The 12510-nt window shown below is 46.7% G+C and overlaps 1 protein-coding gene across 2 annotated transcripts; it reads right to left on the bottom strand.

Annotated features, from left to right (window-relative positions):
• Positions 1–707: 707 nt before the first annotated feature.
• Positions 708–8013, bottom strand: POLR3H (RNA polymerase III subunit H). Of its 2 annotated transcripts, XM_055808906.1 has the most exons (7): positions 7899–8013; positions 7355–7526; positions 6033–6129; positions 4348–4434; positions 3301–3364; positions 2259–2466; positions 708–1587 (listed from the first exon to the last, which is right to left on the bottom strand). In XM_055808906.1, exons 2-7 carry the CDS (start codon positions 7463–7465, stop codon positions 1534–1536), a joined length of 621 nt encoding a protein of 206 aa, XP_055664881.1. In that variant the 5' UTR covers positions 7466–7526; positions 7899–8013; the 3' UTR covers positions 708–1533. The 2 variants fall into 2 exon arrangements, with proteins under 2 accessions (XP_055664881.1, XP_005237459.1); XM_005237402.3 differs by lacking the exon at positions 7899–8013 and having other exon boundaries at positions 7355–7890.
• Between the last annotated feature and the right edge of the window lie 4497 nt (positions 8014–12510).

The raw sequence follows: 12510 nt of genomic DNA, 5'->3' as shown, positions 1-12510 counted from the left end.
GCTCTGACCCTGTGAAACGGGAGCTGAGCACAACAGCTACTTGGACATACCTGGGCTGTTTTCTTCCCCCCTGCTAGGTGAAGCATCTCTGGCTGTTCCAGACAACTTCACCCAAATTTCCACCCATACAAACAGCTGAGGTTTTTCTGCAAACAGTTTGTTTCCACTGGGCTAGATGATTGCATGTCTGAGCACTACCGTGCTATAGAGGGCATTCAGTAAGCTTATTGTCTGAGCAGATGGACCTGTTACTATGTGAACCTAAAGAATTCTAGGCTCCCTTTTAATTAGGGCAATGCACCAGGAATAACAGTTCAGAATTAAGGGGTTCTAACGACGCTGCAGGGAGGGTGCTGATGACTCAGGCTTTGTTTTCACAGTTGGAGGTTAAGCAGACCCACTATCCCAGGGAATTATAGCCCCTTCCTGCCAAATGTGGCTGGCTTTGTAATTATGTGCAACATCACTCTCTTGGCAATGGGCCCTGCATAGATTTTACTCACTGTTTTGTTCCCCCCTTTCCTTTTACTGCTGTCAGGGAGGGTGATGGCAATTGTTAGTTATTGGCTGTTAGAGCAGAGCAAAGTGTTGGTCTCAACACTGTCTGCCTTGAAATCCAAATAGCTAAACTGCAGGAGGCAACTTTTTTCTTCCTCCTAGGCAGGAAGCTAAGTTTCCCCACAAACTGTACAGGAAGGCAAGCTGGGTGGGTTTTACTATTTATTCCGTTTCTGCTATTAACACACCCCCACAAACAAGTACTTAGCTTGCTCAAAGCAGCCTTGGTCCATTTCAGTTCATAATTATGCATTTTCAGTCAAACTCTTGCAAAGTTTAGCTCATTCTACATAAACACAACCCACCCAATAAAGTATTTCCATTCAGCACAGTAAGCAGCCTATAGCTTTCCATAGTGGTCATCTTCACAGAGCCTACATTAATTTTAGGTAAACTGTCATTCCAGTTCTTTTTGGCTGACTTCATCCTTGGGTTAAGTTCCCATTCTTAGCGGATTACTGCCACCTCCCCTGCCCTCCCAGCAGCAGCATCTTCCAGGTCTCCAGAGTACCACACCTCTATTAAATCTAGTCTTTTGCTGTTTCTTTTCCATTTTCTGTCAAAAGAATGGCAAGTTTCTACCCTTCTGTAATCAAACTCCAAGCCCAAGTATGCAATACTTCTTGACAGGTATTCTCTCCTGCTTTCACTCACTGAAGTCAACTCCCTTCTTAATTCAGGCAAGTAAAGACCTCCCCAGTTTTCCCTCCAGGGCAGGAGACCAAAGCTCCAGCTGAGTTTGTTGCTGCTGCGCTCAAGGCTTTTTGTGCCTGTAAATTCACTTCTACAGATCAGTGAAGACATTTCTTGAAAGCGACTGTGTCTGTCTGGCAGGTTGGAAGCTGAAGGGGAAACACGAGAATGGCAGGTCTAATTTCTCATTCAGCTTCAGAGCAGCGCTGAGCACCAGCAGAACCCCATTATACCCCAAACGTCCATCGGAAAGATCTTCTGTGGAGCAGGCTCTGATTGCAGCTAACTGTTTGTCCACCATGACAGGAGGCCCAGGCCTGGCTCACTGATTGATCCCTGTTCACAGACAGAAGAATAGAGTGTTCAGTTGTAAAGTGCATAGAGAATACAGCAGTAAACACATAAAAATGTAAAATCTCTCCCCCCAAGTTATGGATGAGGCACTCACTCTGCCTTCCTAGCAGAGCCTGCTAAGCACTTGCCCAAACTCCTTTAAAGCTTGTCAACACTACACCAAATGTTCAACACTTGAAAGTCAAGCACTTGCCCATTCTACTCCTGACTGTCCCAACATACTCCAGCTGTGAGAAAACACAGCTTTCACTGGGTTAGATCCATCTTTCTCTTGCACTGTACTCAGGTGGGTCTTGCGCCAAACACAGCGGGGGCCAGACTGTTCAGCTGCTGTGCAGACCTTGATGTGGTTCTCCCAGCTCTACTCCTCACATGCTCACTCCTACCCGCAAGTCCTGCAACCGCAGCCTGCTTCAAATCGGCGTCCTGGGGGGAACTCCACCACCAACCACAAACTGTTCCAATGAAAACATGTAGCTAACACAGAGCCGCTACAAGAACAATCTCATTTCTCCCCTTTTCCACTCCTTTCATTTTGTGACTCTCTGCTTCATGGTCAGCTTAAAGCAACCAGTTCCTTGGGAAAGGGATGCTATTTTAGATATAGAATAAACCACAACATTCACAAGGGTTTATGAGTTATGCACAGTTACCACAAGAGTGTAGGGTGCCTCTTTCTTCTGGACTTCTTCTGTGGCATTTGAAGTGGAAGCCTGTGCAGAGCTGGGACCTGTCGGTGATGTATCGACAAACGTTTCGTCCACAACTCTGAAGCGGATCTCCTCCCCAATGTCCATGTAGAGGTCATGGGCCCCTTCTTCCGTCTCATATTCCCACACCCACACCTGCTCTGCTTCATCGCTGGCCATGCCAAGGGTTAAGGATGGAAACAATCAGCACTCTGCCTGACAGATCACTTTCTGACAATTTTGAGAACAGACTCAATTCAAAGCCTTTTCGCAATTATTTCTCAAACTGCACTGCACCATCCTGGGCCACCATCTGTGCAGCCCAAGACGCCTGTCTTGTTTCCGATTTTCCTGCTTCAAGGTGTATGCTGCTGGGCAGAGTTGGGATTACCCACCCCTCAAAAAAAACAACAACAAAGAGCCCTAAACAAGCAAACCCCCTCAAACCCCAGAAGATCTTATCTACCACAATTAAGTATATCAGACACACCATGTATCTAGACCAGGTGTCCTCAAACCTTTTAACCAGGGGGCCTGCGCGCGGATGCAGTGGCAGGCAGTCATCTGCAGCTGCTTGGTTCCCCCCCCAACCCCCGGGGGGGTGGCAGGGGGGGTCTGTAAATACCAGGGGCCAGATTGAGGACCCTGGGGGGCCGTATCCGGCCCGCAGGCCGTAGTTTGAGGACCCCTGACCTAGACATTACATGATGTGGTAAAACCTGCATTCTGTCTTCAGCAACAGCCAAGACTAGAGGCAGTGATTACACTACGGTTGTTCAGGGGACACTGCCGTTCAATTCTATCAGTGGGCACAATGACCCTGCAAAACCTAATAAGCGTGAGGCCTGTCTAGCTGTGATAATGGTCTGCGGGACTTGCCCAACACAACAGCTTAGCTTCTGCCACTGGGCACCTACATTGCTGCAGTAGTGAATGCTTGTGGGACCAGCACTGCACAATCTTTTGAAATGAAGTAGTGAAGTTATCAAAGGTGATCAAAGGATACAACTTAGCTGGCTGCTGCAGGGATTCTGGTGGGATGACAATATCATCAAAGAACCCAATAGAAACTGTGGAGAAAATATCCTGATGAAGACCGAAATGATTCTTTGCAAATGATATACCACAGCAATTCCTAAAATGCATTTCTAGACGCATTCTCCTTCCTCTTTCAGGAAGGACATCTGAGATCATGCAGGAATTATTCTTTGAGCCACAACGTTCAATTTCAGTTGGCAGCAAAGCAACCACCCAGCTGAAAGTACACACAGCAACAGAGGGCACAGTCTTCAAACCCGCTGGGAAAGGAAAAGACTGTTTGGAACAGGATTAGAAATGAAAGCGTTCCAAGAAATGAGTCAGATGCTATAGAGGTCTGTGACAGAAAAGAGCTTAGAAATTACAGATGTAACATGTTAAATGAAGACCAATATAAAGTTAGAACAACCCCAATCTCCCCCTTGAGATTTCATGATGTTGAATTTTATCAGTGTGGACATGCCCAAATTCAGCAACAAATGCAAACAAGATAATCTTATTGTCCTAACTTAACAACTGGGCAGAGGAGCTTGCTTCCATGGGAGAAAGGAAAGCAACTCGTCAATTACATATTCCATGAATCTGACAGCACTTTGTGCTCACAAAGATGTTTCCCTGCCATGTTTCCAGGTAGAGGAAACAATCATGAATTTGCACACCACTACAGGGATGATCTATCAGACCAACACAAGCCAACACTACCACTTTGATAAAAACAAATTCTATTAACCAAAGCAAGAAAATGAATGCAGTCTGCGCTCCAGATGGGCTTGCCTGTTCTTCTTGGGCATGCACATGAATGACAAAGCAAAGGGGAGTGCAGACAAAACCATCAAGGGCCCAGGAAGCTGCCAGGCTCCAGCTACCAACCACCTCAGATGGCAGCAGGACTAGAGGCCAGCAACAGCCTTTCACCAGCCTACAGACAGCACTGTATCACCCGCAATCACAGAACCTCAATAGACCCAAGAGCTCTGCGGCTCACATGTCCGTAACATTAGAAGTTGCGGTTTACCGTGAACGCCATCCTGACTGCAGCTTTTAATCTGTCCAACCAGAATCTCATCCAGGAAGGGATGGAAGACCACATAGCGGAAATGCACTTCAAAGAAAACAGACCATTAGTGTTATGTCCATGTTAGTGAACTATACTCCTTCCACAGGGTGGCAGCCATTAAAACAGAATCCCACATCCTATATGCCCTCTAAAATGCTTACCCAGTTTCTTTTGCAATTCCCTTAAAGGCTCTGATTAAATAGGAAAATGGGAATAAGAGTCCTGATTCCTAACTGTTTTGTATGAATTTGAACAGCAGTTGATCAGCAGTGTCCTGTTCTCTGCTCTTCAATCTTGCGAAAGTTTAAGGTCATGGAATTAACTGTAAGATGAAGAACATGGAGCAGGGCCTCTGCTTAAGTTACAATGTAAGCCTTCCCCCATAATGCTTCAAAGCCAAGAGTATCACTTGAAATTATACTTCCTTGTAATACTTCTGCTCCTTTTGTCAGCAATGCTGTATTTTCTTTACATGAAATATATGGTATCAAATATTATCAGAGTAAATAAGATTCTCTAACATAATTGGATTTTTCATCCAGGTTAAATAAAATGTTTCTAACTAAAGATTTTGCATTTATAAGAACGTTACACTATGACAATCTTAGCCAAATAATGCTTATGAGCCATTTTAACATCTTAGCTGTCCATACTCGGTGCTCCTCTTTTACACAACGTCATGCAGTACATTAGAGTTATTACCAGACACAGCAGGACTTATCAAAGTGCTACCCCAGATTCTAAAAGCAGACTTTCTTCCAAGCTCAGAGATAATATATTCTCTTGTTTCGGTTCAAGGAGTAATTCAAAGTTAAGAAGCTGAATGGAGATCAAAGCAAGCAGGAAAGCCTGCCATCCTCCTTCAGTATTGGAGAAGCTTTTATTTGCAGGCAGCAAGTTCTATTGGAGTTAAAATTTAGACAAGGGGAGCCACATACAGTCAGACCAGTTCTCTTCTAACAGGAAACGTCATTTGTTCAAGGTACGCTTCCACACTGAAAATTAAACTGGAAAGAGATGCATTTTTCTACTTTCAAAGAAAGTTATTTTAACTTAAAATAATACATGAACTTTGCTTTTATGCCTTTACTTCCAGTTTTTGCTCAGATTTTCCCAAAGTCAAAGTAAATAATTTAGTCATTTCTCAGTTTAAAAAAAGTCACTAGAAATGTATGCTGAACCAGATCTGTCTAAGTCTCAACAAAAAAAAGTAACAAAACTTCCAGCTAGGAAAACAGCATCAAATGCTGTGCAAATGAAACATGTTTCAACATTCTAGCTAAGGAAAATAAACTTCAAAAAGAAAAAATACTAGAGAAGTGCAAAACAACTTATTTTCTACATGCAGATTTCCAATCATTCTAAATGAAATTAACCTCTTCCTTACCCCACACCTATGGCTCTAATTGTAGAACAGAAACAGGCTGTGGGAGAAGACAAACAGGACTGCCTATTTAAAACTGTTATTTTTACCCCAAAAATGCAAAGGAAAGAAGCTAACTTTTGCCATGTCCCTCTTGTCTTCCTAAGAGGAACAGAGTTAAGGCTATGAACCTCAGTGAGTTCCGTTAAATTTACTTCCCTTAACAATCGAACTCAGTTTACATTTCCAGATCACTAAATAACTGAGGACAAGAATATACCTTTGGTATGTGATGCACCGTCTCCAGGGAATATGTATGAATCTTCCAGCTTTGTGATATCATACAGACAGATGCAGAGGCCAACATTGTATACAACCTGCTCAAACAAAAAAAAAATTAAAAAGCAATAAATCAAGCAAACCATCAAATTTACACACGCCTTTTCAAAAGAAGGCAACAGAAGGGTGGTAAGATGGAAGGGAGGCTTCCAGGAGGTAAACTCCCTTCAACAGCCCCTGCCAGGCCTAACCACACTGCATTGTAGGGGAATCCCTAACTTGAGTGTTACAGGAGTACATGTATTCGTGTAAAGAGCACTGCTACAAACAGAAATCCTTGTGGCAATTGTCAGTGGTGAGAGAAGCTGAACCGCCAAGACAGTGAACAGTTGCCCACAGCTATTGTTGCCCACCAGCCCCACAGTTTGTTCAAAGGCTAAAAAAACTTTTCACTAAAATTAAACTCTCAGAAGTCTCTAGGCTTGCCTTTGTCTTTAATTGTGCCTTTATCTTTAATTGTACTAGCTCTGGGGAGACACGACGAGAACTCCTGGTTTCTCTGCTACTTCCAAGATTGCTTCACAGCCCACAAAATTTGAGACATCCACCAGTCACTAGCAGATGAGGGAAGCCTTTTGCTTTTCATAACCTGTCCATATAATCTGCTATTCACAACTCTTCACCGCTTCAGGTTGCTCTTCTGAGCATCCTTCACATTCAAAACCTGTATTTTGAGTTTTGCACCTGCTTTGCACTGAAAGCCATATGCTAATCAGAGTCCTACGGGATGCACAGAGAAACTGTGACCTCCTGGTCTACAACAGAACACTTCTTTATATCCTGCACCAAAGACCAACTTCTTACTGCCACACTACATTTCAAGTACTAACCACAGACCAAGTCATCCATTAATACCTTCATTTCTCTTTCAGTATTATTGTTCTACATTTATTTACATCACTTTTTGAAAAAATTCCGCTGCTAGATGGATTAGTTTGCATCCATTTTTCAGACTGCATTTCAGATCAGTACTCTACACACAAACCAGTAGTTACTCTCACTTCTCTTCCATGCTTCTCTGCCCCATCTGGCATCTCAGTATCTTCCCATTACAGCACTGGCCATTAGAAAAATGTACCCTTTGAGATGATACATGGCTGCCTCTTTGTTTACAATCTCTGTTATTTCAGTCGCTGAGGATGGCCTCCGCATCTAAACTATTCCGATACTTCACCCACACATCTCATTAGGAACAAATAAAAGGAAGAAATGCTCAAGGATGTTATGACACCTGTATCAACCTACACATGAGCCCCGCTTTACCTTATTGGCCAATTTCTTGTTTAGCTCTTCAGCAATGGATTCATTCAGTTTCCTTTCAAACTGCCAGGGAGGAATTCTTACTGTGTCAGTCATCTCTACCAGGACAAACATGGCGGTGGGGAGCGCCTCTGAGCTGAGCGAGAAGCCACCAACAGCCTCGGGAACCGCAACACTGCAAGGACAACCCAGACCCCCAACGACTGATGAGCGGCGGGCCTGGGAAACCCCCCCAACGCCTTGCACGGCGCTCAGCGGGGCAGCGCCCCGGCTATCCCGGGGGGGCTGGGGGGAACGGGCCGGGGGGGAGAAAGCCTGGGGGGGTGAGGGCGGCCGCACATCGGCCGTTGCGGAGAGCAAGAAGAAGAGGGGTCGAAGGTGGCCACGCAACCGCAGTCCGGGGTGGGCGGCCAGGCAGCCGCCGTTGCAGAGAACGGGGGGAGCGCGCCAGCAGCCGCGCCGCCAGGCAGCCCGGGGCTCGGAGGCGCAGGGCGGGCGGGCCGGCGGCGGGGGAGCCCGGCTGGGCCGCTGCCGCTCCCTCACCCACCTCCCGCACGCGAAGCCCCGCCGCGCGCTCTCCGGGTCCACGGCACTTCCGGCGCCTCAGCCAATCGCCCTCGGCGGGCGGGCCTGCGTTCTGATTGACACGGGGCGGAGCCCTCAGGGGACGTGGTGGGGCCCTGCCGCGTCGCGCCGGCCAGGCGGAGCGAAGCGCCCCGCCCCGCGGCGGCCATTTTGTCCCTCCTCACCGCGGGGCAGGGCGCTGCTCCGTTACGTGCCATTACCGGTGGGGGGCGGGACCCGGCGGCCCAGGGCTACGCTGATTTCTGGTGGTCACCGTAAGGGGGGTGGTTTTAGTCAATATAAACGTGGAAAGGTCCTCAGCTACCGGCTGCCCTGTGCAGGGCTGCTCGGTACCTGCCCCCGCTCCCCCCCGCAGGTGTTTCCTTGGGCAATGGTTCCGGTGCCGCGGCTGTTTCACCTGAAACAATCCACAGTTGCACGTACTGTATTTTCATTTATCGTTTTCTTAAGCTTCAATCTCGACAGTACAGCAGAGATCAAAGTTTGCACTTGTCGGAAAGCCAGTACTTCAGCTGTTTGCCTACGTACACAGCAAAACCAGGGGCGTTTATAGACCCCTTGCACCTTTCACAACAGTGACTATCCAATACTTAGGTCGAGGTTATTGTCAGGTACAAATTAGCAAGAGAGTGGTGGAGCTGGATAGTCCAGATATTCCAGAGCTGGAATAATTTATTCTGAGTGTTAACAGCGAAAAAAAATCCCCTTGGTATAGTTTTGCAGGCCTCGATGCATTCTGCAGTGAGGTAAGCAGCATGAGGGATGGTAGAAAACAAGGGGGTGTGCTAATGTCTGAAATTTGTCAGAAAAAATGAAAGGAGATTGTTTTAAGTGTGTTTTAAAAAAAGATTTGCCAGGAAAACCAAACGTCTCTGGCTGACAGTCAAAACTGCACTCTCAGCATAATGGCTTTGATGCAACGGCTAAGTATGTCATCCCCCACAACCCCCAGCAGTGCGTAGTGGGACAGTAATGAGTGCTTTAGATAAGAAATCATTAAATGTTGAGCTGCCTTGGAACAGGAAGGGGGAAATGAGGTTGGAAATATGCAGCTAGACCTCATTAACAAGATACCTGTCATGGCCAAAGAGTTTCTGATCTCTTTGCAATTACTCCTGTTTCACCAGGATCTGTTGTGCTGTGGGTTTCTTTTGAATAAACATGGCTGGTCTGCACATGCTTGGCGTGTCTATATTAAATGGGGGGCCCAGGAACAAATTTTCCCCTGTCACCTGAGAAGTGCAGCATTTTTCTTGGGAGCAGCATCTACCATCTCAGCAAGGAGCTCTGCTGCCAATGCAGCAGACACCACTCTATCAGGACACCTCAACCCAAATCCACAGCATTTCTTGCTCTTCTCGTCCTACTTCAAGGAGCCTTACAAAAGCTCCTTTCTCCTTTGCTACATTTGCGGCTGCACTAGTCTCAGCGTGGCACAGTTTTGCTGGCGCACGTGCCACATCCCTTGCTGTTCTGTCCTGGCTTCACTCAGGTCAGGCAGTGTGAGGTTTGACCTTTGGCTGGAGTGCAGGTTTTGCAGGTATCTGTAGATACTTTTTCAGAAGGGAGAATAGTTCCTGCCCCTGTCCTTCTGATAGCAGGGGAAGGAATTACCTTGGTATCTCACGAGGAGGTAGAAGTTAGACACAATATTGGCAAGGTCTGGATCACTCTGGATGCTGTTGTACATAAGAACTGTAAGGTTAAATAGGGGCAGGGTTTCAGGGAAGTAGTAGGCTGAATACCTGGGAGATCATGGGAGATGGAGAGAAGTGGATCTGGACAGAGTCTGTATCACACTTCCATTTCTAGCCCTTCCTTAAAGCTAACGTTTTTCATGCTTCCAATAGCCATGCCCCATCAGAAGCTGTTGAGTGCCCAATACGAAGCAGATGCCTCTCCCTTCGGTATGATCCACAGCTGCCAAAACACAGCTGTATGAGCAGCAGGGCTGCAAGGCCTCACTTCATACTGGCTTGTGTCTTACATTTGGGTCTTTGGTGTCTTGTAAAGTGGAGGCACCAAGCAAGCTCTTGTGGGGTAGGGACGTGGAGAATCTTTCTCCTGTGTCAGCTCTATGATTGCCGACAAGGGCTGAACACTGCAGGCTGTTCCTCAGTAAAGATGATAGGATTCCTCTTTGCGCAGCTGTGTGTTTTGGTGAAACTTGCAGGTACTTCGATACTATGGGGAAACTGAATTGAAATGTGTGGAGAGAAGGCTGGTGATGGCAATGTTGGATGAGCTTCACTGCCTTAGATACCAGGCTACAAACACTACCAGAGCTGAGTCTGGCAGTTTCTCAGCCTCCACCAGTAACACCATGGGCTGTGGGAAATGCTTTCCAGTCTCACCACCTGCAGGTAACTCCACCGATCTCAAGCCATGTGTGCCTGGGCCTTTGTACACACGACAGATTTTCTCCCTGGTGGAATTCCGTATTTCATAACTACTGTCTCCAATGTAAAAATATAAACAAAAGCCAAACTTTGCCCTGTAAAACATGGGTGTAGTCTCAACTCAGCTATTGATAGTGTTCAGAGTTACGCTATATTTAAACAGCAGAGCTAAGGTATCTTGATGTTGGAGATCGTGTGATCAGCCTCATTTTGTTGAGCGGTCTCTTTTTGTCCCAGTAGTACCAACACAATGAATATCCACAAGTCCACAGCGCCTGTGTACACCTTTCCATACATAACCATAAAGTCTCTAGAGTCTCTCTCAGCAGTATTGGGGCTTTTCCAACATTTGGGAGCATGGTTCTTGATTGCTGGTTTTTTTTGAAACTTCAGCTGCTGGAATCCAGGGATTGCACAAGGGTCCTTCTGTCACTCAGAGAAAATCCCAGACATTTCTCATTCTCACAATTGTACAGGAAAACTGGAAAATACTATTTGAAGTTACCTGAAGGCTCAGAAACTGGGACGAAAATGAAAGGAACTCCCAAATTATTTTGTTTAAGATCTTCTCTGCCCCTGCATCCCCATGGCTGTCGGGGAAAACTGGCTCAATGACATTGGAGGAGTTGAGTGATAATTTGCATCTAGACTGTTTTGGCCCTTCTTTGATTGACTCTGAAGGAATTATGTATCTTCTCACGTACAAAGTCCTCCATGTTCCTGCCTTTGCTTCCATCTCTGCAGGCATCTCTGGCACCCCCCTCCCACTCTCTGATCAAAGCTTCCCCTCTCCTCCTTTTATCATTTTTGCATGCTTTAGACTCTCTGTCTCCTCTGCTGCAGCACATGCCAGAGCCACCTTCCAATCAAATGTACTTTGAGTTCCTTGTGCCTTTTCCGTCAAGAGTCTTTAGTGACTACGTGGGAGAGTCAGGTTCTGACACTTGTCTCCTCTGTTCAGTTTATATTTGTTTAACACATGCAGCTGGGCACACAGTTAACCCTGGCGTTCCACCAATCGGGTGGGGAAGCACAGGTATTTATGATATTCAATATACAAGTTAAATTAAACAAATGCCTGGGGAAAAAGAGGGCATGCCTGCACTACACGTCCCCAGCACTCTTCTGGCCTCTAGCTGTTTCCAGCTCAGGACCCTCCTGGTCTGGATGTGCGGAGCTGTCCCCCAGGAGAGGATGGGCCATCTCAGGAGAAATTTGGAACTGAGACTGAGAGCTGGCTGGGTTTCTCCTCCCCTTCTTCTGCAAGGTTTTGAAGGGTAGAATGGGGAGATGAGCCTTGTGGTGTCTGTAGGGGATGAATGAGGCTCCTGTTTTGTCATGGGAAATTGCCTGAAAAGCCACAAGCAGAGTGTGATGGGCAATGGCAGAACCCACCAGCACCTGGGGTTTCAGTGCTCTTTGGTGGCCTTACTATGGGTTGGTCTCCTGTCTATGGAGCCTTTTTCTGCATTATAGTTCATTGACAGGAGAGACTGAACTGCTTTGTGATCTGGTCCTCCTGCCAAAGCCCCTGGAACAGCCACCTGGATCAACACCCAGCTACGTGGATGGATGGAAGCAGTTGTGACCCTCTCTCCAGGGTCATGTGCCATGCCTCGTGGCTTCCCACACAACTTGTATGCCTCCCTGCTGTGCTGGGGGTCGTTGGTGGAACCGTTGACAACCATCATGTTCAGCTACTTAGAATGACTCAAGGAAAGAGTCATGTTCAAGAAACCAAAAGGAACCCACAACCACCCCGTGTGACAAGATGCCCATGACAGCTCACTGCAGCACTGACTCTACCATGGTTGTTCAGGGTTCTTGCAAATTTTATTCCTGGATCACAGGGTCCTGTGTGATAACGTGCTGGTGTTGTCCACCCTTCTGCTCCAAAATGAGGCCGATATCACCTGAATTGCCCTCAAAGGATGCCTACACAGCCTGTTCTTAAAAACCTCCAGTGATGGAGACTCCGGTGCTTCCCCAGGCAATCTACTTGAGTAATTAACTGTCTGTTCTGTTAGAAAGTGTTTCCTAATGTCTAGCATCAATCTTGTTCCTTGCAATTTAAACCCCATTACTCCTCGCCCTATTCCCCAGTGGGCGCAAAAGCCCGATTGATTCCTGTCCTCATTGCATCACCCTGAGCCCCCAAGAGAGAAACTCTCTGGC

Source organism: Falco peregrinus, chromosome 6 (assembly GCF_023634155.1).
Source record: "Falco peregrinus isolate bFalPer1 chromosome 6, bFalPer1.pri, whole genome shotgun sequence".
NCBI lineage: Eukaryota > Metazoa > Chordata > Aves > Falconiformes > Falconidae > Falco > Falco peregrinus.
Note: the sequence above shows the minus strand (reverse complement) of the source record. Positions and strands in the feature narration are given on the sequence as shown.